At 45.4% G+C, this 27,029-nt stretch overlaps 1 protein-coding gene and 2 long non-coding RNA genes across 3 annotated transcripts in view; 2 read left to right on the plus strand and 1 right to left on the minus strand.

The window, feature by feature from the left end:
* LOC144111374 (uncharacterized) overlaps positions 1-27,029 on the plus strand; it is a 323,266-nt gene that overhangs the window by 201,454 nt on the left and 94,783 nt on the right. The window lies entirely within an intron of this gene.
* LOC144110823 (uncharacterized) lies at positions 8,163-13,368 on the plus strand. Its single transcript, XM_077643915.1, has 4 exons — positions 8,163-8,734; positions 11,154-11,209; positions 11,394-12,331; positions 13,360-13,368. The coding sequence occupies exons 1-4, from the start codon at positions 8,196-8,198 to the stop codon at positions 13,366-13,368; spliced, it is 1,542 nt and encodes a 513-aa protein (XP_077500041.1). The 5' UTR covers positions 8,163-8,195.
* On the minus strand, positions 12,374-16,994 carry LOC144111373 (uncharacterized). The gene is made up of 5 exons (XR_013310034.1): positions 13,955-16,994; positions 13,827-13,881; positions 13,560-13,759; positions 13,300-13,364; positions 12,374-13,039 (listed from the first exon to the last, which is right to left on the minus strand). It is a non-coding gene; the product is annotated as an uncharacterized LOC144111373 (long non-coding RNA).

A 27,029-nucleotide genomic window follows, 5' to 3' on the forward strand; every position in this document is an offset into this window, starting at 1 on the left:
CTTCGTCTCCAGTACGCGCGCTTTGCCTGGAACAAATAGAACAGTAAATACTGACAAGAAGCAGAATAATTCAAAAACTGCTAACATGAGGAAATTCGTCACCACTTACTAATATCCAGGACCTCTGCGGGAGCAGGTGGTTCACTGTCCTTCCACGTGAACAATTCTATTGTGCCGCGCACATCATCGATGGCGCCGGGCTCCGTCAGCAGGCGGAAGCCGACGGCCGTATTGACCATAGCACGTATCGGATATACGTCCCACTTCTAGTAGTAGTAGTAGTAGTAAAAACATTTATTTTCACAGAAGGAAGAGTAAGGGAGTAGGGTGTTGGGGATAGATAGAAGTGGAGCTGCAGTGGTCGGTATTCCCTAGTCCAGGATCCCGTTGGCCTCCGCCGCTGCCTTGGCCCTCGTCACCAGCATAAGCTGTGTGCTCGGGTCGGAGTCAGCCAGGAGGGCCTCCCACTGCTCTAGACTAGGGCTATTTATCTTTGGTAGTAAAGGGCTTTTTTCACAGCCCCAGGTGGCGTGGTACGTTGTGGCGTAGCCCCCACACCACACGCACTCTTTCGCATATCTGTTCGGCCACATTTTATGATACATGGCTCTGCTTGGGTAGGTGTCTGTTTGTAGTCTTCTGAGCGTGGTGGCCTGCTCTCTGTTGAGGATATCCGCCGGAGCCGAGTACTTCTTGCGCGCTCCCAACAACGCCTTCATTGCCTCCCCGTACGATTCTGGCGTGCTGAAGGGTTCGACCGGCAAACCCGCCCTCCGGTTCGTGAACCCTCGGACAACGGTGTCTGCCATGAGATTTCCCTCAACCCCAGTGTCAGGGACCCAAATGATGGTGTGTTGAATGTGTGTGTTGTTTGATCCATGTCTGTGTTGGTTTTGTGCGAAGAGAATCCTCGCGGCTTTTTGGCCGATCCTGCCATCTCTGTATGCCCTCGCTGCAGCCTGAGAATCCGTCGCTATCCAGTAATTCAGTCCCTGCCGATGGGCTTCAGTCAGGGCTAGAGCTATGGCGATCTCTTCCGCTGCTTGTGTTGTCCTTGTGCGCACTGATGCACCAGTAATTATCTTCCCATTGGCGTTCACTACTGCTACCGCCCTAGTGTTTTCCTTCGTTCTGTACTTGGACGCGTCAACATACAGAACCATCTGTTTCTTCTTGAGGAACCTGTCCAACTCCAATGATCTCGCCGCCCGTCTTCCTTCGTGGTTCTTCGGGTCCATGTTTCTGGGCACTGGTTTAACCAAGAAAGTGCTCCTAATTTGGCTGTCAATGTCTGTCTTGTCTTCGCCCTCGCCTTCTGCCGGGTATCCTAGCTTTAGCAGTAGTGCGCGGCCAGTGGCTGTTCTTTTAAGTCTTTCGAGTTGAAATCTGAGCATAGTTTCACTGTGCTCCTCATAGGTGCCGTACACACCCATGTTCATTAACTTTTCTGTCGAGGCGCAGGTCATGACGCCTAAGGCTTGCTTATACGCTTTTCTGATGCATGTTTCCATTTTGTTCTTTTCCCCTTTATTAGGTTGTAGGTACGGAAGCGCGTACGTCATCCTCGGTATGATGAGCGCAGAAGTGATCCGTAACGCATCTCGCTCCTTCACCCCTTTTCTCTTGTTCGTAATCCGGCTTAACATCCTGCATATCTGTTTCGTGGAGTGTTCCAAGAGCTGGATGGTATGGTCTCGTTTGCCTTTCTCCTGCAGCCACATTCCCAAGATGCGAAGCTTATGTGTCCTTCTTACGGGTTGTCCATCGATCTCTAACTCTATCGATCCCCTGTCCTCTTTGTTTTTGTGAAGTCTAATAAATTCTGATTTTTCTGGAGAGCACTGCATCCCGCTAAATAAAGCAAATTGACCGATCTCATCCGCCGCTCTTTGCAGTATTTCTTGCTTGTGTCCTGTCGATCCTTTTGTCGTCCACACTGTTATGTCGTCCGCATAAATTGAATGTTCTACATCTTTGATGTTTTTCAGTCTCCTAGTTAATCCAATCATTGCTATGTTAAAGAGCAAAGGTGAGATGATGGATCCTTGTGGTGTCCCTCTGTTTGGCGTCGTCTTCTTTTCTGACCTAATGTTGTTGATGCCGATCGTTGCTGTTCTGTTAGACAGGAAGGCCTTTACGTATGCGAAGATCGTCTCCCCACAGTTTGTTGTCGAGAGTTCTGCGAGAATGGCGTTGTGGCTGATGTTGTCGAAGGCCCCCTTGAGGTCTACAGCCAAGATTACGCCTTCTCGAGTCCCCGATATTTGTTTTAGTACCATGTCTCTTAACTGGAGCATCACGTCTTGCGTGGAGAGTCCCGTTCTGAACCCGAACATAGTATCCGGAAACAGACCGTTGTCCTCCATGTAGTTGCTCAGTCTAGTCTTGACCACTTTCTCGTATAGTTTACCAAGGCATGAAGTTAGCGATATCGGCCTAAGGTTCTCTAAACTGGGTGTTTTCCCTGGTTTAGGTATCACGATAATCTCAGCGTGTTTCCACTCCGCCGGGACCGTGCCCCTTTCCCAGTGCTCGTTGATTAGTCCGGTCAGGCTTTCCATTTGGTCATCACTGAGGTTTCTGATCATTGCATTGGTTACTTGATCTTTTCCCGGTGTTGTGTTCCTCGTGAATGACCTGGCAGCCGCGTATACCTCGTATTCTTTTATCGGGTCATCCAGCTTCGAGTTCCTTGTCCCTGAATATACCATGGTGCAGGGTGGCACCTGCGTGCTTCCGACGTACCTGGACCAAAGAAAATCTGTAATCTGGGCGTCCGTGCCCTGAAAATTGTGCGTGATACGTTCTATCGTTTTGCTGTTTTCTCTCTTCGATTTTGTCGGGTCTATGAGGTGCCTGAGCAGCGCCCATGTTTTAGCGCTACCCAAGTTGCCGTTTAGTTCATCGCAAATTTGGTGCCAATTATCTCTAAGTAAGTTTGCGGTGTGGTCTGCTATCTCCTTATTGATTTGAGCTATTCTGAGTCTCAATTTTCTGTTATGTTTTTGTTTCTTCCATCTTTTCGTCAGCCCCCTACGAGCCTCCCAAAGATGTAGCAATCGTTTATCCGCACGTGGAAATTCATCGGTAACATCTAGCGTCATAGTATTGTCTCTGTGGACCTCCCGTAGTCGTTTGGTCCACTTTTCGATGTCCGTTATCGCATTTCTTCCGCCTTCATTCTCCAACTGTTGTCGGAATTTTTTCCAATCTGTGATTTTTGTCTTCCTCTGGATTGTGCTGAACCTTGTAAGTTTAATTTGCGTTTGAATTACGTAGTGGTCGCTTCCGAACTGCTCCCCGGTGTTAGACCATTCGTAGTCTAGGATATTTCCTATGATGGTCAAATCAGGGCTAGTGTCTCTTGAAACGCTGTTTCCGACCCTAGTAGGGTATCTGCTATCGGTAACGATTTCCAGCCCGTGCGTGTCCACTCCATCTAGGATGGTTTTTCCTTTCTTTGTATTCATCTTGTAGCCCCACTCTTTGTGCGGAGCATTGAAATCTCCTACAATCACAAGGTGGTTTTGTTTTACCAGGCCGATCACCGCTCTAATGATTTCTCTGAAGTCATGTCTCCTCTTGCGCGGTGGGGAATAAATGTTAAGTACGAACAGGCTCTTCTCCCCGCGCTTCTTAGGTATTACCTCTATTAAAAGGTGTTCTATATCTTCTTCTGGCGTCGTGTGCTTGTGCGTAGTGACCCCCTTCTGACATAAAATGGCCACTTTTTTATATCTTTCATCTACTATGGTGTCGTAGCCGACTATCTTCGGCGAAGTGTTAGTTTCTTGCAGCGCTATTACAGTAGGTGGGTGTTTATGCTGCATTACATGTACGTTGAAATCGTTTTTGTTTCTAAATCCTCTACAGTTCCATTGCCATATTGTAAATTTTTCTTCTGCGTTAGCCATGATGTGACACTACTGCTGCGCCGCGAAGATCTTCGCGCTTTCGTTTAGGTCGACCTGTTCTGGTGCTCTCTTGTTTTGTCTCCTGAACAGTTCTGCCAGTCTCTGATCGGTCGCGTTCAGTCTGGTCATGATTTGTTCCAGCGTCGTCAAGACTGTTTTCTGTTGTTCCTGTATTTGGTGTAGTGGTTTAGTAGCATCTATTGCTTCCGTTACTTGCGGTTGTACGGCTGCTGGCCCCTGCGTGCTTGTTGTCGTCGAGGGCGATTGTACTCCGTGTACTTTTCCTTGGTTTAAAAGAACGTCTTGTTGGGCAAGTTGGTTTGTTTGTTCTCTTTGTTGTCGCTGTTCTATAAACGAAAGCCTCCTTTTTAGTCGTTCGTTTTCCTCTCTAAGTTACCTGTTTGTTTTTTCTAGAGCTTCGAATCGAGCCTGTATGGAATAGTCTAGAGCAGTGGGATAGACTGGAGACTCGCTCCTAGACTGACTCACCTTCTTGGACTTCTTGGTCTTCTGTTTGGTTGCGGAAGCGTCATGAGCGTTCCCTGGAACCCAGGCGTTGCCGCCACCGTGGTCGGTGGATCTCGCGTCTGCTAGCCCCGGAAAGTCTCCATCTTTGAAGAACGGCGTTCGGCTTCTGCTGCCGCCGCGCCTGTTCCGAGACGCAGATCTCGAAGATCCGTTCTTTCCTCTCGTTTCGGCTTCCTCGCTGTCGAACCACCGCGGCCTGTGGCCACCGTGGTAATTACTTTCTTTTTTCTTGCCTTGCTTGTTCTGCTGGCCTTTCTGCTTGAGGCGTCTCTTGCATCCTATATCGCCCGTGGCGTGAGCGTCGCCGCACCACTCACACCTGGGCTCCCCACACTCGTGTCCGTCGACGTTGGCACGTTTGCATCTAGGACACTGCGGAATGGGTTGTGGTTCCGGGCAGACGTCTGATCGGTGCCCCTGCAGGTGGCATCTGAAGCACACCTGCTTCGTAGGTTGGTAAGGGTAAACTCTGTACAGTCCTCCCATCACTGCGACTGTCTTGGGCAACCTCGGTCCATCGAACGCGATGAGCGCTGACTCTGACTTCCCGAGCATTCTGGCGTAGACTGCACGAATTCCCGGCGTTCCTACTTGGATGTGGTTCATTAGGATTTCTTGCGTGGTGCCGGCCATCACTCCATGCACCACACCCCGGACAGTTCCCTCCGCTGTGGAGCAGTAGGCATTGAACTCGAATTCTTTGTCTCCGAGGCACAACTTCCTCGTCTTTTGCAGAGCTTCTGCCTTCGCACCATCTGGCGTCCGGACTATTATTATGTTTGAGATGGCTTTCACCGCGACAAGCATGTCGCCGATGTAGACCAGGTTGCATTCCTTCACCAGGGCTTGTATGTAATCGCTGGGCTTGAAATCTCCCACTCTTAGGTTGTGGCTCTTCGGTCGGAATACGATTTTGTATCCTCCTTTCGGGAGCTGTACGAAATCTCGCCTGTTACCAGCGAGCGTCTTCAGTTGTTTGTTTACAGCGGACGCCGGTGGCGCGTTCGGGACCATGGCGTTCGGTCCCAGCGTCCCAGGTTTCTGCTGCTGCGGATCGCTCGTACTCACTGGAGTCTTGTTGGCCTCGGAAGGTGTACTTGCTTGACCGGTAGCTTTCCTATCCTTCTGGGCTCTGCGCTCCACTAATTCCTTCATCACTCGCCACGGGGTCTCGTTGACTGGGTAGACTCTTGGTTGTTCTTGCGGTCCCCTCGTACCTCCGGCGTTGCTGATGCTTGCAAGCTCCATGGCTTGGGGCTGGTCCGTACCCGGGCTATTTTCAATAACCGGGGCCGTAATGTGTGCCGCAGTCGATGCTGATGCCATGCCGCCGTCGAGGCTGCTCAGCCCCGGTAGGGCCAGCGAAGCCCATGCGTCTCCTGCTTCGGCCACGGCCGACGCTACGTCGGCGTTAGGGTTAGCGTGACTCTCGCCGCCTCAAGATTTCAATGTCCCGTAAGTGGAAATAGATTCTACTCACAGAGATAAAATTGGTGTTCAGATGGTCCTCGTAACTTCACGGAACACATCCAATAAACACTTTGCATTAAACTCCCACTTCTAAAGAGGCTAAGACAGAGAGACGCACACGCCTAAATCTGACGTGACGAGCACCATGCACGCGCTTTTTGTCAAATTATCTGGCTTGTATTGGCTAGTGGCTACACAAGGCGACAAAGCCACTGGCAAGGCCGATGGTGAAATGTAGCCGGTGTGAAAAAATATTTTAAGTTGACCTATATTTCATAAATTATTCTTTACTATTCAAACAAAAAAATTGAGTTTTTAAATGTAACTAACGTTTGATGTTTATTTGCTTTTTACAATATTTTTTGCTCTTTCTGCTCACTTTCGGTTTCGATTATCAATTTTTGCCATGACCGCTACCTTTAGATGTTCAATTTTTTACACAGGCTTTACAAGCACCAGTCATGTTGCTGACTACAGTATACTAAGTTTATTTGTAGCCAGGAAAATGCTGCCGAAATTAAGCAATTCTCGGTTGAGGTGCCGAAATATCTTCCCGTGAGGTGCACAACAAAAAGAGAAGTACTGCGAGTCTTTCCTCGTATCGAGGCAATCGGTAGTCATAGTGCGCGGGAAAGCAAATACCGTAAGTTACAGTATGCAGTCCCCGCATCCGGTATGTTTTGCATGAAAACCTGTCAAGTCTATCGTTTTATGCCCTTATGCGGAGTATGAGTGTCCCCTCCAGTTTTAGTGCGCTAAAACAAAGCCCCAAATAAGCACAACGTACACTATGCGCGCCTATATTTCATTTCGCCGAACCATTGCTAAATCGTCAGTAATTTTTTTTATGGTTCTTCCGCTTCCGGTACGTTACCTACAGTGTCCAAGTGTGCAAACAGCGCATAAGAATATATGTGCAGCAACGGCGTAAGTATCGCCAAAAATCTTGTCTTAGAATAAGCATTGGGAATCTCATGCCATATTCGGGGTCCAAGAAAAATCATGCTGCTCAGTCTGCGCCTGTTGACAGCCTCAAAGCGGAAATGTTCAGCTCTTAAGCATCCCAGTCAATATTTCTTTGATCTATTTTTATTTATTCATTTTGGTTGGCACAAACCCACAAACACCGCTAGATCTTGCTCGGAGTTTACCCATCGGAATTAATAGTGCTTTCGCAATAAAAACTACGTGAACGTGACGTACGTGATATATTGGTTCCCCATGCAAGCAGCCAGCATATTTTTTCCCCTTAGCCTTTAGTCAAATGTTACGCAAGCGGAGGTGAAAATGTGGTCACTGATCACGCCATCATTGTGTTCCACGGTATTATAAAAGCAAGTCCGGAACCAAGGTTCCGGACATGATTTTAATACTATGGAACACCTGCGCGTCGATCGGTCTGTTTGATCACGCTAAGATGTAAACCTTTTTACGCCATATGTGAAAAGTTTTTAAAGTATGACAGACACGTCACAAAATGTGCCGTTAATTAAATATTTATTCATATAGTGCACGGCGCAACAATCTATTGGCGCAGTATATACCGCAAAGGCTTCATATAGTCGTGCCAGTTGGAGGGTCCAAAGGGCAAATATGTCATAGTCATGCGAAACATGCTGTGAATCCTCCAGCTGGCAATCTCATGCATGAGGTTGCTTAATTTTAGAGTGCGTTTCAACATTCTCCTCGCCGGATGGTAAGATTCGTCAAGCTTGCAAAGGCATGCCATATCTGCATTGCTCTGCCAAATATCTTTCACAGCTCTTCTCCCAACGGCTTTCCTGATCTTGAGTGTTGATCTGTGAATGCGAAACATATACTACCTGTCTTCTCGACGGACGCGAGAGTGAGGAGTGCTCGAAAGCACACGGGAAAAAAAATTCTGTGTACTTTCAGCTGCAGCGTACAAAGAGCCTGCTTCATGTTTCTGGGAAAAAATTCTACCAAGGTACATATTCATAAACTGAGTGAAAAAAAAATCTCGCTGCAAGGTAAAAAATGACGGTATATGCGTGTTCGCATTTCATTCCTACCTGACAGTATACCTTTAAAAAGCAATGGGGACCTAAGGGTTCATTCAGAGCAAGGCCAAGCATATGTTGCTTCCGGGTTTCTTACAGCGTTGTCCCTGCGAACCAGTCAGGCATCAGAGGGACTTTATCACTCTATAGTACGTAGACTAATGCTGAACATCTCTCGTCAGTGGTTTAGAGAGTTTAATGTATATAGTTATTTACTGTATAGTGCACTGCATATTTTAAAACCTTAGGAGAGTAATTCAGCATGCCGTACAAGAGAAGATATGGCCGCTATTTATATGACCCAAAGTGTGAAGTTCCGTTGCGGTCAAAGTACCGCTTTAAGAAAGCTGAAAATTCTGCCAGCGGATGCATCAACGACCGCACTGTCAAGGAGGACTGGAAGGAAGACGATGCCACCGGTGAATCTTTTTGTGGTGGCAGTGGGTCATCAGATCGAGATAAGGCGTCAGCGCTTCCAGCGCCTTCAGCCATGGCAAGTGACGAACCAACTGCGGAGGGATGCATGGCACTAACAATGGACCAATCTGAAGACCAAATGGAAGATGAAACAGAAGAACAAATTGGAAACGAGACTGCTGCGACTGTCGAACCATGCAACGACTTTGCTTCCGAAAGTGGCACGTCTGATTCCTCATTCTGCAGCCAAGTTCAGCGCAGTGAGAACACCGATGACCCAAAGTGTCGCCTGACTGACATGGTAAGCGAGAATTCTTTTCACAGCCTACGCTGTATGTCCGCTGATACGATATTGACGTCCAATACATACTTTTGCATGTGCTAGTGTACCGGGTGTTTCAGGTAACATTTCCTCACGAAACTAAACGCACGAAGCGCGCAGGAAGCTCTGTATAGCGAAACGTATACGACGGTGATGCGTTGGGCGCGTAATTTGAACTGTTCTGAGGAGAAAAGTGTGATGACATATGTATGTGTGCGAGCTTTTTGGGGAGTAGACGGCATGAGGCCTGACTGTTACGAGGAACTGGCGTAATAGGAATTTTAGTCGTTTTGTATCTACTGGTTGCGCCGCCCGTAGGAAGAAGTCACGTTTTGTAGTATTTAGCGGCCAAGTGCTGCACCACAGGCAAAAAAAAGGATAGTCATCGGCAACCACGTCGTCGCTATATGAGAGCGACGAATCAAAAGAAAGTGCGTGCCGAAATACAATAGATACGATTCTATACGATTATGCACATTAAGCCATTGTCCCGTCTTCAGTCTCCAAGTTAGCAGGACTCCTGTCATTGCGTCTTCCAATCTGTCAGCCTATATACTATTACTACTCCTTTTCCCATCAAAACGTTCCTGTTTCCAGCAATTAACTGCTTGTGTCTTGGCCACTCCTCCGTAGTCGGTATTTGCCAGCTTTATTTGAGGCCAACCAACAAACAATAGAGCCGGCTGTTCGAATAGCGTGCCGTGCACACTGCATGCAACACGTCACCAGGGGGCGTTGCGCTGGCACTGAGCTTGTTGCGTGCCTCATGCGCTGAGCTTCATTTTCGTCCGTAAGGACACCGGATTGTCTTTTTTTGTGGCTAATATCTCGATATTCGCAATGAAGTCCAGACTGTTAGTTTTAGTGGGTAGTTATTGACATCCGCCGTGGCTTTACATCTCAACCACTATACTTTTCGGAATGTGTTCACTGAAACTCCGGGGTATATTATCATTTTACCTGCAGCCCTGTCCGCACAGTAGTGTTCATAACTTGCGGCAGCTTGACTTGTGCCGCCTCCCCCTATTCCGCGCCACTCATGAAAAAATGCCAGGAAAACTATTTAACACAAAATTGCCAATACAACATTTGTCTAAAAATAGTTTTAATTTTGAACTTTTTGTAAGCCAGTGTTTACAAGGGACATGACAGCTTCCAACGAGAGCACTATTAAATGTGATTATAGCAATCCGCTTGGTCTAATGAAAAAAATGTCAAAAGGGTCATGTTTATCTCAGATTATACGCTTACTGCGGGGAACTAGAACAAAGTCGTTCAGTCCATGTAAAACATCCCATCTTAGCTGTCAATATATATTGCTGGTTTCCGGCGTATAGACCGCGACTTGAGTTAATTAAGGCGTCTGAAAATACATAGTTTATACGGTGCCAAGCTTTTAACATGCATAGTTGTGTAGATTGAAGAGAAATGCCTGGAAAAACCTGCATTGACCTCGCAGAGCAAAAATTGGAGGCAATTTTAGTGATAATGTAATTAAATGAATCTAAAAAGTCTAGGACGAACGGGCATCTCGTGATTATGAACTTACAAGAGGGACGTACGCGCCAAATAAAACTGGCAGTGTAGTCCTAATTTCCAAATTTTAAGTTTTGCGATTTATAGTTTACGTAGTCCTGTGACGTGCGCCTGTTTCCAGGAGTAGAAATTTCGGAAATTAAGGCTTTCTTTAAATATACTGCTGAAAATTGTGAGCGAATCGCGTTCCGATGGTCTCCGCGCATCGCGGATTCCTCAGCTTTCTGACGACACGAAGCACCGCCATCTTTGTATCGCCATGATACAAAAGTTCTGGTAGCCAAAAGGCAGCATTTCTTCGAGCAAAATTAAACAAGTCAGTAGAACAAAAGCAAAGTATACATTGATACGATCGGCGGCTTGAGTCACGTGGTAGCTCGAGAGGACTTCTACTGGCTGAGTAATGTACGTACACATCAGCGGTGCGCTCGACGCATGTGCGTCAAGTTGCAGCGGCATGCGCGTTTCATCTGATATGGTCCTTAGAAGTATATACAACAGTTTCGGTGGCATTGTGGGGGTTTAGAATGATTTGCCTGTGGAATGACTCTGCTTCTTTTTTAGCACAGGAGCAGTGAGACATTTAAGAATAAAATAAAATTCTAAATTTATTTTGCAATAAATACTTGCAGTTGAATATAGTAGGATAGAACTTAAAAAAAAACAGCACTTGTTAACACTGGGCCACAGTGCATGCATGTACACACAAATTGTACTGGAGTATAGCACGCTGTATACTGTCATAAATGCTAGACCAGCTTAACCCCAGTGGTGTGACGTGTCCTGGCAGGCAGAGCTGCAAACAGAAAAACCGTAAATATAGCCTTGGTTTTTGTGTGTTTTGTGATGTGGAATGTCAATGTGGTTTCGGCCACAGTGCCGCATGAATCTGTGAAGTAGTAGCATACGTGCTCAGCACATTATCTTCATTTTTCTAATGATCAGTGACTGGATCCGTGCAATGGAGGACAGCTCGGAGGACTGCGTTATCATTTTGGGATGTCATTTCACTGCCCATCAGGAATACTGACCCTTGCTGTTTATTCAGTTATTTTTTGTACATTGTTGCACTGAGCAGAATGAGAGACATGAGAAGATGCGGCTGTTTTGCATGCTGATAGCTATTTCCTATATTCAATTTTTTATAAGCTCACGCTTCTGTTGTGTATTATATGATCCAACAAGATCAACCACTTTATCCTGGTGCGCAACTGACCAAGGCTGAAAGCATCCTGTTGGTTATGGGACATAGCCTGAGGCACTGTGCATCAAAGGAGGCAACGGAGAGTGTGCTGAAGCTTGTCGAGGCCCATCTTCCAAAAGGAACAGATTTTCCGTCAACAAAGCACACTCAGTTCTTCAAGAACTTCTCTCTGAGCGATCAGAAACGAAAACACTTCTATTGCAGTGCATGCAATTCGTACATTGGTGAACTTGAAAACAGCGCTTTGAATGTATCATGTCCATACTGCAAGAAGGAGCATTGTACAATGACTTCAAATGCACAGAGGTGCTATTTCTACACTGTAGATTTTGAAAATCAAATTAGAGATATTCTTGAAGAAAAAGCCAGTTGCTTTAAAATGTGTGCCCACGCATATGATGTTAGTGATATCACTCAAAGTCGTGCTTACCACAGACTCCCACTGCAGCCAGGTGATCTCACTCTCACTTTTAACACAGATGGTGTGCCACTATACGAGAGTTCTGGTTTTGGCATGTGGCCGCTACTGCTCCAAGTAAATGAGCTTGAATATAATGAACGAATGCAAAGGCTGCTACTGGCTGGTCTTTGGTTTCGCTCCAAAAAGCCAGCCATGAACACATTTCTTCTACCTTTCGTTCAGCACATGAACAGCCTTTCAAGTGAAGGCATCACTTGGAGGGACAGCACGGGTAAAGACAGGATAACGAAGGTGTTTCCAGGACCGTGTTCTGTTGATAGTGTGGCAAGGTGTGAGGTCATGTGTATGACACAGTTTAATGGGGAGCATGGCTGCGTATGGTGCGAAGAACCTGGAGAAGTTGTTAACAAAGGTAGGGGTCACTGCTGTGTCTACCCCACGCGTTCAAGTGCTCCAGCCCTCAGAACACAAGAGTCCTTTCTAAAGCATGCAAACAAGGCAAAAAGAGACCCAAAGCAAGCCAGCTGTGGTGTGAAAGGGCTGAGCATTCTAACTATGATGACTTTTTTCAGCTTCAGCTCCAGCTTTGTTGTTGATTACATGCATGCCGTTTGCTCGGGTTTCGTAAAGACAACAACACTGATGTGGCTTGAGTCAGAAAAATGCAGAAATTTTTGAATGCGTCAGTGAATTGAAGAGCTAAGCGCTAAACTCGTTAATATGTCTCCCAATCAACCACTGTACGTCCAGCGGACGTACTACGTATGTCCGTTTTCGGATATACGGATATCCGTGGGAGATCCGCCGATGTCCGACGGATCTCCGTCGGACGTTCCAAGGACGTACATATGTAACTGGAACGATCTCCGATGGACGTCCGATCCAAATATCCGAGGATATCCCCCACGGATCTAATGAGGCCATTGGCATGTTGGGCATGCTGTGCTTTTATGAAGCAGGCCTTGGTGACTGCAGCCACTAATATAGCTGTACAAGCCCCAAAATCGGGCCTCACCATATGGCAAATGCATGTCCCTATAGGAAGCAAATAAACCCAAAGCAAGTTGTCTTAAACTCAAAATAATTTTATTAAAGGCATTAATACATGCATTCAGCTTTCAAGAAGCATTCTTCACGCTTGATGCAGGAAGAAGTCCCACGCAATAGGAAGGGGTGACTGCGTGCAGGTTGTATTCTCAGTTGAATCTGTTGTAAAAGAAGTTTTTTCCCAAGAAAACAACAAATGCAAAAATAGTGTCACTGAAAGGGTACATGATTTTTCAATTCAAGATACTGCCACTGAAGATCATAATGAAAGATACTAGAGATAGAACGTCTACCTATTGATTCTATTATGTCACACATTTGCAACAGTCAATTGCATGAGCCATCCATACAAATAATGCAAAGGAAAATATGAAAAATGCATAAGGGCAGTTGATAATTTCAACATATTTTGAACTTACGTGCACACTGCTCCTCAGTAGCATATGGTTGCTTTGAATGGGCTGGTCAAATCCATGCAGGAACCCTGAGGGAACAAGTGGATAATTTACGAGAGTGGGCAACACTTCTGCTAGCTGATACTAATATACAAACCTGTTGACTCTACGATGTAGCACATTTGCTACAATGATCTGCACGAGCCGTCCACATGCATGCTCAAAAAGAAATACTGGAAAATGCATGAGGGAAGTTCGCACTTTCAACAAGACTTCGAACTTACACATGTAGACTGCTCCTCTGCAGCGCAAGCTACTACACAGTTGCTCTGAATGGGCTGGTCACATCCACACAGCTATCCTGAGGGAATAAGTGGACAGGCTGTAAGAGTGGTCAACACTTATGCTGGTGTTACTACATACCTGTTGACTGTACGATGTGGCACATTTGCTACAATCAGCTGCACGAGCCTCCACAAGCATGCTGCAAAGGAAAAAGCGAGATATGCATTTGGGGAGTTGGCAATTTTAACAACGCACTACAAACTTACATGTGGACTGCTGCTCCGTACTGCAACCTCCTATACCAGAACAGGCTGTTCACATCTATGCACCATCCGTGAGAAAACAAGTTAACAGAGTGTGAGTAGGCAACATTTGCCAAGCAACTGTAACTTACCACTGAACACAGAGGCAGAGTAAGAGATAATGCATCCCATGAGCATTGATGCAGTCCGCAGTTCTAGGGGCTAGAAAAATTCTGTATGTGATTAGAAAACTTAAAAGGCAGATGGCTGTACTTACTTGTGTTTTCTTCATGATGTGCAAGATTGAGCAGACCTGTAAGAGCCGCAACTGTAGCCGAGACAGGGTTACAGCAGGAATGGCTTGTCTTGGCAATAGTGGATCATCAAAATCTGTAATGCTGTCACTCAGTAGTACTTCCCAAGCTCCACCACAGTGGCTCTGTGTTTAGGGCACTCGGCTGCCGAGTCTGAGAAGATGGGTTCAGTAATCTTGACTGCATTTCTATGGCGGCAGTATGATGTACTGTGTGGTGTAAGTACACATATAGAATTGCAGGTGTCTGAGATTGATCTGGAACCCATTCACTGGCCACCGTGATGGCTCAGTGGTTAGTGCTCGGCTACTGACCTGAAAGACGGCAGCTGCACTTCGATGGAAGCAAAATTCTAGAGGCGCGAGTACTGCGTTTTGTCAGTGCACGTTAAGAAACCCCAGGTAGTCGAAATTATCTAGAGCCCTCCACTACAGTGTCCCTCATAGCCTAGTCACTTTGGAATGTTAAGCCGCATAAACCAAACCAAACCAAACCCATTCACTATAGTCTCTTTCATAGTCCATGTTTTTTTGAAATGTTAAACCTGATACTAAAAAGTTTGCCTCTGACAGCTAACATGTATGTAGCTGTGGAATAACAATTGACTTCTCAGAAAAAGGAAACCTGACGAGCTTACGGACACCATCTACTGGCCAGCATTTTATACCAGATGGCCTAGAGACAATGAAAACCCCAATTTGACCAGAGATAAATGGTTTGCTGTAAAAGTTCTCTTTCACTGTGAATTCTCTGCCAATTATACAAGGTGCTAGTGTTGTAGTCAAGCGTGCAAAGCTCTCCACAAGGATTACAGAGCCCTTTATCATACAGCAATTGTTGGCTGTCCCTGAAACAAGCTTGAAATTTTCAAACTTTGCACACTTATACAATGGAGGACTGCAACCAAAAAATAGAGGTGCATCTGTGTGCTGCCTTTCAAGTTTGACAGTGGATGGTGATGACCTATCAATAGGTTCCATGTTTTCCCGCTCTTTTAGACGATTGTACAGTTGGGCGAGTGGAGCACTGTGCCTTTTGAGAAGGCGGTTCAAAAACTGCATGTTGTTTTCAAATGGAAATGCACTGAATGAATCAAGCGGCCCATGGTTGCGCACATCATTAGCTATATGTAGAAGACAGTGAACGTTATAAGAAATATGTTCGTCTCCATATAGACTTGGAAATGTCTTCACAAAATGCTGAAGAAGTGCCTCTGAAAACTCCACATACTTGTGGCACAGTGCAGGATGAGCAAGAAGAAAAGCACCACAGTGTAAGGCGAGGAAGTTAGAGTACACAGCAGTAGGAAGAACAGATTTGAGTACTACTGGACCTGTATACAACAATAAAAAGACTGAATTCGGTTGCCTTCCAGCAGTCAAACTCCACAATGCTTCGTGGTTTTCGCACAAACTCACTGGGCACGTGTGCAGCTAAGGAGATGTTCGCATCGCACAACTTCTTGCGCTCTGCTGGCCCCAGACGTATGCTCAGTGGCCCATTCCAACCATAGCTTTAACAACTTTTTCATGACACCAAGGCACATCAAGTGCATATAGTCAAGAGGCGCACTTGTGATGCAGTCAATGGGTAGTGACGTAAGAACTGACACGTTATTGTGGTGATTTGGGTCAGTCTGGCGTCTGAAAGAATCGTCTGTCCTTAGTGTCGAGCTTTTTGAAGGGAAGACAACCCTGTTGTTAACATACATTCCTTCTACAGAGCATTTTGGGCAACCTGAATACCCCATGTGGCCTTTGATAGAGAAGATGAAAGACCACGCTGGAGCATCGCAAATAAGGCTCCTCACTGAAACCTGGAAAATTTGACCTTGCACGATAATCCTGCATGAAATAAGCTGCCCCAGTTCAGTGACGAAAGGAGATAGGAACTCATTGGCCAGTTTGGCTTTGATATTCCAGCAAATACACCTACAACAAAAGGTGCAGCGCTGCGACATTCAAGAACCTGGCACTGAATTATCCATAACTGCATTCTAGAGCTTTTAGAAATTGGGAGTCCATCAATATTAAAAGAAAGACTAACAGACCTGCCTACGAGACTTCTATGTGACAGCATGTTTCTGAGCTGGTGCTCGAGACCATAATGACAGTATTCCGCGGGTGGCATGGCGGTCAGCGCTGAAATATTCAGTCTCTCGCGGTGTGCGGAGCAATGTGCGAGCGTCAGACGGAAGGCAAGTTGTATCGAAAGGGTGTGCCTTCAGAAGCTTGAGTAGGGATGATAATGCCGAGTGCGAAATGTTTTCTTTTAGGGCCCAAGCCCGCAGTGCTGTCACCAGATCGCGAGACTCGGTGGCTGGCTTTGGGTTGGGGCAATCAGCAGGGTCCTCGGAAGCTGTGTCGCAAATTGAAGCCGATGAACAAGGGAATCCTGAAGAAACAGCTGGCGCTACTTCTGGGAGGCCTGGTGTTGCTGCTATGTCGCTCACGGCAGTCACTTGTTCATTCTGGAGAGCGCGGCTGTCAAAGAATGCGTCTGATATTGTAGTGGCACCATCACTGGATGCGGCACACGACACAGTAGAAGCGGCAGACGACGCAACAGAAGCTGCAGGCACGGGTACCGTTCTTTGGCGACTGCATCGCCCAAAGTTCTCGAAGAGCACCTTAGTCTCGCGCGAGGCTTTTGCCCTTGCATAAGCCTATTCCTCGATCTTGATTTTAGGCGTCTCGGAAAGCACAATTGAGACTTGAAACTGCGTGCATCGAAGAGCAAGACTAACTGGGTGGCTCAGTTCACCTCGACAAAATGAAATCACGCAACGACACACGTGCACACCTGTCCCTGGGTACCAAGCACGGTCGCGAGCACGGTAGCGCGGTTGACGCGATGGTGGGGTTGGTGGAGTGGCTAGCGGTAGCCGCGGTACCTGTGTAGCTGGCGTACCCTAAAATGTAGTTGCCAGACGAGCAAAAAAGCCATAAAAATAGTAGCAACATTTCAACTTTTTCCAGCAGTTTTAAAAATGAAACATTTTATTTTTAAAATTGTTACCTACAGTAGTTTTATCTGTCTATGTGACAAAATTTAATATTGCTTTTATAATTTTTCTATCGCAATGACACCGCTTGAGGCTGCACTAGTCTGCACCCCATCCGTTCATAGCCAAGCCTTTGGTATCCTGAAAGCTTTTCTGGGCCCTACGTTTGTTTGCTGCTGAATATTTACTAGGTGTTTGTATTTCTCCAGATGTTATGATTGCTTTTAATTTCAATATAATGCTTCCATAACAGATTCATGCCGAGAGTGGAATGATCTGTTGTTGAGAGCGGTTATATTGTGCAGCTCACATACGAAAATTATTGTGCAGGTATTTCAGATTACATGCCTGAAAGTGTGTGGACAGTTTGAAGTAAATAACACCTCACGCAAATTGAGCTAAAAAATGCAGCCAATTATAGGAAGCACCAGTGGTTTTAGCTTTTTTACATTTGCATGCAGAGGCAAAGCCATTAGAAGGTTTAAGCAATTGTTTCATCAATCATTCCACTGTAGAAATTAAAATGCATGTTGAAATTTGCAATGCACAGCTGCAGGCTCATCAAAATATCCACGAAAGGATGAAAACGGATATTCCATGGCTATACAGAATCGTATATCCATCGGACATCCGATAACGGATGTCCATCGGACATACACCAAATCTCCGATGCGGATATCCGAATACGGACATCCTCACGGATGCCCTACGGACATCCCCCCCTGGCACTGGAGATTCGGATCTTAAACGGACGTACGACGGATATCCGTGGTTCATTGGGCTCCTACATGGGACCAGTCTCGCTTGCCACGCCCATTGTCTGAAGTGAGACGGTGGAAATCATCAGAATGGAGAAACTGGGTGTTGTTTTTCTCTCCTGTTCTTCTGTATGGCGATCTCCCCCCAAAAAACTACAACAACTGGATGCATTTTGTTGAAATGATGCACTGCATGTTGGCTCCCACAATTTCAATGGAGACAATCAAGCTCTTGAGAACAAAAATGAAGAAATTCTTAAAAAAATATGAAAGTTTGTATGGCAAGGAGTGCATGACTTATAATGCTCATCTGCTCACACATCTCATTGATAGTGTAAAACAGTGGAGCCCCCTATGGGGATACTCACTGTACCCTTTTGAATCGATGAATGGAAAGCTAGGTAAGTTCGTTTGCGGGACAAGGTTTGCAGAAACTCAAATCATTGATAAGTTTTGCCTTCTATCGGCATTGCCTAAACTCTGGCAGCATCTATCACTGAGTCAAAAGGAAAGCCACATAAGTAGTCAGTTTTGGACTCTCATAAAAGATTACAGCTTGAGACAAAGGTACACCAAAGTCGGCTCACTGGTACTTTATGGCAAGGGCATGACAGCTAATGGTAAAATCCATTACAAAAAGATGAGCCTAGGTCACTTCTGCTTTTGCACAGCTGACCTTGACAAATCTAGACGATGCAATTCCTTTGTGTTGTCAGGGCCCACTTTTGGGCGTATTATAGACATTGATCTTGTTAGCTGTTGCACAGCAAAGAGTTGTGTTTGTGATCATCAAAGAGAAAACATTAATGCTAAGATTGAGGTGTTCAGAGCAAGGAAAAACCTGCTGACCAGTGTCAACAGTGTCAGCAGCTTCACGCTTGTGCAGGTAGAATCCACAGGTACATTTACAACTGTGTCTGCTTCATCCATGAGGAAGTGTATGGCAATTAAGTGCAATGGAGAAATTTACTTGTCTTCTTTGTCTGACGTGATGATTCTGGAGGCTTCATGAAATTATTATCTGCGAGTGGGGCGCGCTATATGAAGCTTCATCAACAGCCAGTTCACTTCTTATATGAATTGTTATATGAAGTGTACAGTCGCGCCTCTCAAACATGACCCCCCTTAATATGAATGACTTAATTTTGTGGACAATTTTTGTCGGAGGAAACTTTTTCAATGTATTTACGCCTTGTTAATATGGAAACTCATTGTCTGAATAATGGACAAGGGGAAAATGCACAGAGTACATGGGGCCAATTTATTTTGGCATGTCCATATTTATTTAATATATGGACATGCCAAAATAAATTGGCCCCATGGACTCTGTGCATTTTCCCCTTGTCCATTATTCAGACAATGAGTTTCCATATTAACAAGGCGTAAATACATTGAAAAAGTTTCCTCCGACAAAAATTGTCCACAAAATTATGTCATTCATATTAAGGGGGGTCATGTTTGAGAGGCGCGACTGTACACTTCATATAACAATTCATATAAGAAGTGAACTGGCTGTTGATGAAGCTTCATATAGCGCGCCCCACTCGCAGATAAAAATTTCATGGGGCCAATTTATTTTGGCATGTCCTTGCAGGCGTCGCGACGGTGAGTGGCGACACCGCGGGTTCCCGAGCATCCGCAGGGACATCCCCAAAAGGGGATGATGGTGAACTGTGCATCACCACGGACCCGAGCACCCGCGCCTCGCCGTGCGTGGCATCGCCGTGTCCGGGGAAAAGGGGATCCTGGTGGTTGAGCCGATGCCGAGCGTTTGGACCCTTAAGGCCCCTTGGCGGAGGCAACACACCACTTTGGCCCCAGCTTCCTGCAGACGGCGCCTCCGGCCTGACCCGACCGGGGGGAATCGGCAGTCGCCTTTTCCTATCCTCCCCTCCATCTTTTACTTTCCTATCTTCTTTCTCACAACTCTCCTATCCCCTACTCACTTCTTGGTTTCTCCTTTTTCCTGCCGGCGAGGGTTAACCTTGTGTGACGAACTACCCTGAGTTGCGTCATATTCGGTTATAGTTGCGGTGTACAGCTGACGCGGGCAGGCCTTGCTTGCAACCTTCTGTCCCGTCCCCATGTTGGGCTCCGTGGTGGGTGGCTGCCACCGCAGCCGAAAAACAACTTTTTTTTTATGGATCCCTTTCCTTCAACAAATGATCGCCCTCATAGACGAGGGCGGACCGATGCCACTACGCAGTTCCTGCAAAAAACAAAAGAAGTTTTCCCTAGGTACCATGTCGTACATAGTGAAAATCTAGATCAACCAGCTAGCAAAATGTACCCATTCATTGTTTCTAAATCTCTTACCGACGCCCTGGGCCTTGGCTACAAGGTGACGAAGCTAGCCAGTGGCGACCTACTCCTCCAAATCCGAGACAAAGTCCAATTTTCCAAACTCCCATCCATAGTGTCCTTTCTAGACATTCCTATATCCATTACTGCACATCGATCACTAAACACAGTGAAAGGAGTAATATCTGAACACGATTTCCTGAACCTTTCTGAAGAAGAGATGTTGGAGGGTCTAAAAGACCAGAGCGTCACCGAAGTACATCGTATTAAAATCCGAAAAGATGACAAGGAAATAGCAACAAAACACATAGTCCTGACCTTTGCCTCCAGCCAACTTCCGGAAACCATAGAAGTAGGATATCTCAAAATAAATGTAAGACCGTACATCCCAAACCCCAGACGCTGCTTCAAATGTCAAAGATTTGGCCATGGCTCACAGAGCTGTCGTGGCCGCCAAACATGCGCCAAATGTTCGTCAAAAAATCATGAATCTGTGGACTGCAGTGCTTCACCACTGTGCGCGAACTGCGAAGGGGATCACCCCGCGTACTCGAGGTCATGTCCTACCTGGAAGAGAGAGAAGGAAATAATAACAATAAAGACAAAGGAAAACATAACATACCAAGAAGCTCGTAAAAGACTCCCATCAGCTTTCCAATTCACGGCAAAAACAAATTTCGCCGATGTGGTGCGCAGGGGCGGCACACCACACCAGGCTTCGGCCACTGCCCAGGAAATGCCTGAGGCAGGGCCACCCCCCCCCCGGCAGATGCAGCGAAGGTTGCCCTGCCACCTCTGAGCAAGGGCCCGCCGGCCCCTCAGTCGGCCGCCCGTAAGGCTTCCCCCAGTCGGGAGAAGCCCACAAACCGTACACCTGCGGGTTCACCGCGGAAGTCCAGAGCCTCTAATGAGGCGATGGACACAACTCAGAATTAGCCTTTGCTGCAGCAGAGGCACAGCTCCCTGGAGCGAGAAAGAAAAAAGACCCCGGTATTGGCACCCCCAAAACCGGTACCCTAAGTTTTAACTACACTAGTCAAATATGGCGTTCCTTATACAGTGGAACTGCCGAGGACTAATAAATAACTACTCTGACATAAAAGACCTTTTAAACACAATGTCCCCGGTGGCTTTGTGCTTACAGGAGACCAACTTAGGTCCAAAAAAAAATATTTTAAACAAGTACAATATCTTTCGGTGTGACCGAGAGCAAGCAAGCAAACTGTCTGGAGGTGTTGCCATTGTCATCCAGAATGGTGTGGCAACCCGCGAGATCAAACCTAAAACCAAATACGAAGCCGTCGCAGTCACCATTCTTCATTTTAAAACACTCACAATATGCACCATATATCTTGAACCACACCTAACAGTAACACTTCATGATTTAGAATCCCTTTTAGAACAGCTACCGGAGCCATATCTGCTAGTTGGTGATTTTAATGCCCACTCCGGTTTTTGGGGCAGTGCACACACTGATGCAAGAGGTCGTATTTTAGAAGATTTTATTCTAAGTAATAATGTTTGCCTTCTTAACACCGGCAAAGATACATACTGCTCTCCGAGCACGGGAAAAATGAGTTGCATAGATTTGTCTTTTACTTCACCTTCTATCTTTTGTGATTTTAAATGGGATGTCATTGATAACCCATACGGCAGCGATCACCTCCCTGTATCAATAAGCCTAACATCCCCACCACTAGTCACCCCAACGAAACCACGACGGTGGAAGTTACAATTAGCCGACTGGGAACTTTTTAGAGAAAGGGACAGCTTAGATAAAATATTTTCAGATGACCTCAGCATAGACCAACTGAATGAAGCTATCACGAACTGCATTTGAACAGCTGCACGCCTAGCAATTCCTCGGTCATCTGGAGTAGTAAAGCAGAATCACAAAATTTGGTTTACACAGGAATGCAGAGATGCAAAAAAGAAACAAAACAAAGCTTGGGGAATTTTTCGTAGGTACCCAACGCACGAGAACTTAATAAGCTTTAAAAAGGCAAGAGCAAAAGCTCGATATATTCGCCGTAATGCAGAAAAAACTTCATGGCAAGGTTACGTGTCCTCAATAAACAGCTCATATACGTCAAAACAAATGTGGGAGATGGTAAAAAAGATAAATGGCAGCTACTCCCCATTCACAGTTCCGTTTCTATCAACCCCTGGCATACAGACAAATTTAGAAGAGCAGGCAGATATCTTGGGTGAATATTTTTCTGAAGTTTCCAGTTCATCTCACTACAGAGAATCATTCCTGAAATACAAAAACGCAGCTGAAAAACAAAGACTGCCGACAAGTGGCAGTTCAAATGAGCCCTATAATAACCTACTTACAATCCAAGAAATTAATAGAGTACTGTCCGCTGGTAAGCAAACTGCACCTGGCCCAGATGAAATACATTATCAAATGCTGGCTCATCTCTCTGAACCGGCTGTGGAGGCGCTTTTAAATTTGTTAAACAAAGTTTGGGTATCGGGGAAACTTCCTAAAGCCTGGAAGATGGCTGTTATTATTCCTCTATTAAAACCCGGAAAGCCCTCTACCCTTCCTAGCAGATATAGGCCCATAGCTCTGACTAGCTGCCTAGCGAAATCTTTTGAAAGTGTATTGAACATCAGACTATCATTCGTGTTAGAAGACCGGGAGCTTCTGGATGTCCATCAATGCGGTTTTAAAAAGGCTTGCTCCACCACCGACCACCTGGTTCGTCTTGAAAACACTGTTCGTGAGGCTTTTGTACACAGACAGCATTGTCTCGCTGTCTTCTTCGATTTAGAGAAGGCGTATGACACAACGTGGAGATTTGGGATTATTCAGGACCTGGCTGAACTGGGCATCCGCGGCAGGATGTTGAACTGCCTTAAAGACTTTTTGTCTAACCGTACATTTCACGTCCGCCTAGGCTCAACCCTTTCAAAGAAGTTTATCCAAGAAAACGGAGTACCTCAAGGATGTATTTTGAGCACAACACTCTTTATTGTAAAAATGAATTCTATCAGGAAAATAATCCCGAGGTCCGTAATGTATTCTGTCTATGTAGATGATCTCCAGATAGCCTACACATCCTCGAATACATCAACATGTGAACGACAGATACAGCTAACAATAAATAAACTGGCAATATGGGCAGACCAAAATGGCTTCCGTTTTTCTCCACAGAAATCGGTGGCCATTCTTTTTTCACTCAGACGAGGCATGCAGATAGATCCCACCCTAAACCTGAACGAAATAGACTTAGCCGTGAAAAAAGAACAAATTTCTAGGTGTAACATTCGACAGAAAGCTCACCTTTATGCCTCACATAAATGCGCTGAAAAAGAAGGCTTCTCGATCCCTGAACATACTCAAAGTACTGTCGAGAAAACACTGGGGAGCCGATAGGACATGTCTGTTACAAATATACCGCTCTGTAGTACGCTCTACCCTGGATTACGGATGTGTAGTGTATGGATCAGCGAGACCATCGTACCTCAAACGGCTAGATCCGGTACATAATTTAGGTTTACGTCTCTCCACTGGTGCATATAGGACATCACCCATAAACAGTCTCCATGTAGAGACCAATGAACCATCGCTTACAGATAGAAGAGCCATACTCACATGCTCATACATTCTAAAAATCCGTTCACTGCATAAACATCTATGTTACCCTATCGCCACAAAGTGCCTTTCTAGAACACTCTTCAACAGCAAGCCGCAAGCTACTCGGCCTCTCCTCTTGCGATTTGAAGACATGTGCCGGAACCTTAGCATATTAGACGTATTGCCAAACATTGCCCGAAGGCGAGGTCCACTGCCGCCATGGCACAATTTCCCTGAAATCTGTGATTTCACTCTAACACAGTTCCGTACGAAACAAATTCCGCAACAACATATAATACAAGAATTCCTCACACTCGAGGAAAAGTATACTACTTTCACAGCATTTTATACCGACGGTTCCAAAACAGATGCATACGTTGGAAGTGCAGTTGTACAGGGAAATTGGAATAAAATATTAAGACTTCCACAGTGCGCTTCCATCTTCACTGCGGAATGTTACGCCATTTGTGTAGCCATAGGAAAAATACTAAACGAGAACCTACCCAACAGTATTATTTACACAGACTCACTAAGTGTGCTCACAGCCATTCATCCTAGAAATGCAATAACCCCGCTGCTTGGCGACCTCATACACAACATTACAACAGCCATAGCTCAAGGACAAAACATAAGACTCTGCTGGGTACCAAGTCATGTTGGCATAAAGGGCAATGAAAGAGCAGATTTGTGCGCTGCTCAAGCTTGTTAAAAGCAAATTAAAAACATAAATGTGCCCTATAGAGATTGCATGAACTTAATACATATTAATGCAAGGAAAAAATGGCAGTCCACCTGGAACAACGAACTAAATAACAAACTACGGTTAATAAAACCAGTCCTAGGTGAATGGAAGTCATGTGTGCACCAGAAACGTTTCAAAGAGGTCATTATCTGCCGACTCCGGATAGGTCACACACACTTCACACACAACTTTCTGCTAAGGAAAGAAGACATACCAGTTTGTACATGCGGAGATGAACTTACAGTGACTCACATTTTAATTTCATGCTCTAAACTGGAAAGGCTACGGAAAATGTGTTTTTCTCCGTTTTATAACCAGTGCATCCCTTTTCATCCAGCACTGCTCTTGAGTGATAACGCAATTGTGGACATGTCCTGTGTTTTTAGATTTTTAACAGAAGCTGGTTTTCTTAAAAATATTTAAATCATGACCCAGTACTTCGTCTGACACACCTCGGCCATTCCTCATTCCTGAGAAAAAGGGTGAGGTCTGTATTTGATTGGTTGGAAGCCTCGAGATCCTTACCCTGGTAAGGATGGCTGCTGAGGTGACCCGACCCCCTTTAAACGTTTTTAATAGTACCCATTTCTAGCATCTTTTTCCTTCATCATCATGAGGTAATTTTAACTATTTAAGCACTCTGCACCAGCGACGATTTTCACATTTCCATAAAATCATCCAGAGATTTCTCCTATACCTCCAGCTTGGCGCATGATGGCCTTAGTTGCCTATGCGCCATAAAACACAACACAACACAACACAAAATTTATTTAATATGTACAGTGACAGAACATTCTTTTTCAGTGAAAAAGTGCAAATGGCTGAGTGATAGCCCTTTTCTTTTGTGATTTCATGCTTTAATTAGAATACAAAACTGTCCATTCAGCACGCCTTACCATATTCCACGTTGCATGCATGTAGAAAGCCACATAGCTCCTGTCAGCGAACTGAGTGCTGATGCATAGTAGCATTTCGTGGGATGGTATCAGAGATTAGTAGGCACATCAAGCTGCACCCTATTATTTGAAGCGCAATGGCAACAAGGATAATGGGTGTGTAGGTCCCATACTTATGCCTGATTTTGCCTTCACTGGCCATCACTATACACCGAAGCAGACTATTCATAGCTTGTTGCTTTTCTTCCCAATTCCTTATTACAGATGACTTGCTTTATGGACAGTTTTTCTCGGGGAAGCAAAGTATATGTTACAGAGGCACGACTGTATATGTTTTCTTATCTATGCTATGTGCAAAAAGTTTCATAATGCATTATTGTCAAGAATTATCCACAAGGTTATTCATTACATGTATGTATGTTTCACACTAAACCTGGCTGCAGTGGAGAAAGATGGTTTTGCCACTATTTTGCACGGTTTTCAGTGCCGCTGCTTTCTATGTGATCTTGTAAGATATGTGTCTGCTGTTTAGCACAGTGTTTTACCTTGTCTTTTCATGCGCACAGATGTGTGGTTTTTCTTGAGGATATATAGTTTTAGGAGAAGAGTATATAACAGCTATATCTTATTGGTACTCACCTACGGGGCAGAAAGGTGGAGGCTAACAAATGGTTCAACTTAAACTGAAGACAATGCAACGAGCTATGAAAAAAACTTATAGGTGCTGCATTAAGATACAGGAAACGGGCGGAGTGGGTGATGGGGCAAACACCGGTTTCGTGCCTCAGGGCATACAATATGGGAAGGCAAGATAACCGATTGTCCTTAAAGGCAGTGGTCTGGATTCCAAGACAAATCTACCATAGCAGGGAGCGGCAGAAAGTGGGCAAATGAGATTGGGGAAGTTAGTAGGAACAGGGTGGCCGCAGCTGACACGGAACAGGGTTAGTTGGCGAGATGTGGAAGAAGCCTTTGCCTTGCCGTGGACGTAGTCACTCTGATGATGATACAACGGCGCATTATGTGTGCATCTTTTTCATATGTGTATTAATCATATCAGTTATTGATACATTAGTTTCAGTGTAAGTTGCTGAACAAAACTAGTGTTCCTAGATGTATAAGGTCACAGCGTAATTATTGAAATATGTTTGAATTGTATATTTGTGTTTGAGGCCGAAACACATTGGCATGTTGGAATTGGCAAACATGTTGTATTTTTCGTGCTCTAAATGACAGCTTGTTGTATGTAACAGTGCATGCATGCTGTCTTAGTGTGGCATCTTCATAGGCAAGATTTGATGGAAATGGCAGCAAGTACTTAATGTTATGGTGGAATAGAGGAAGTGTAATTAATAATGGGTGCACTGATGTAAATGATAAGCATTCTGTGTTTCCTGGTGTCTGGTATTGGAATGTTTTGTAGCTTGTGGGAAAAGTAAGTATTGATAAACAGTCCTTCTCAGCTGACAGGAAAGCATTTTGTGGGCTGCATGATTAGTTGATTTGATTGCAAAAACAGTGCTTTGCAGATCATGCGACCTCAGCCATTTGAAGGCCGCACCTGGACTGCTCTCGCATTGGCGAAGTGGCGGCTCCTATGGGAGATGAATGCACAGTGCGCCTGCT

The sequence above is a fragment of the Amblyomma americanum genome, chromosome 11 (assembly GCF_052857255.1).
Source record: "Amblyomma americanum isolate KBUSLIRL-KWMA chromosome 11, ASM5285725v1, whole genome shotgun sequence".
Classification (NCBI taxonomy): Eukaryota; Metazoa; Arthropoda; class Arachnida; order Ixodida; family Ixodidae; genus Amblyomma; species Amblyomma americanum.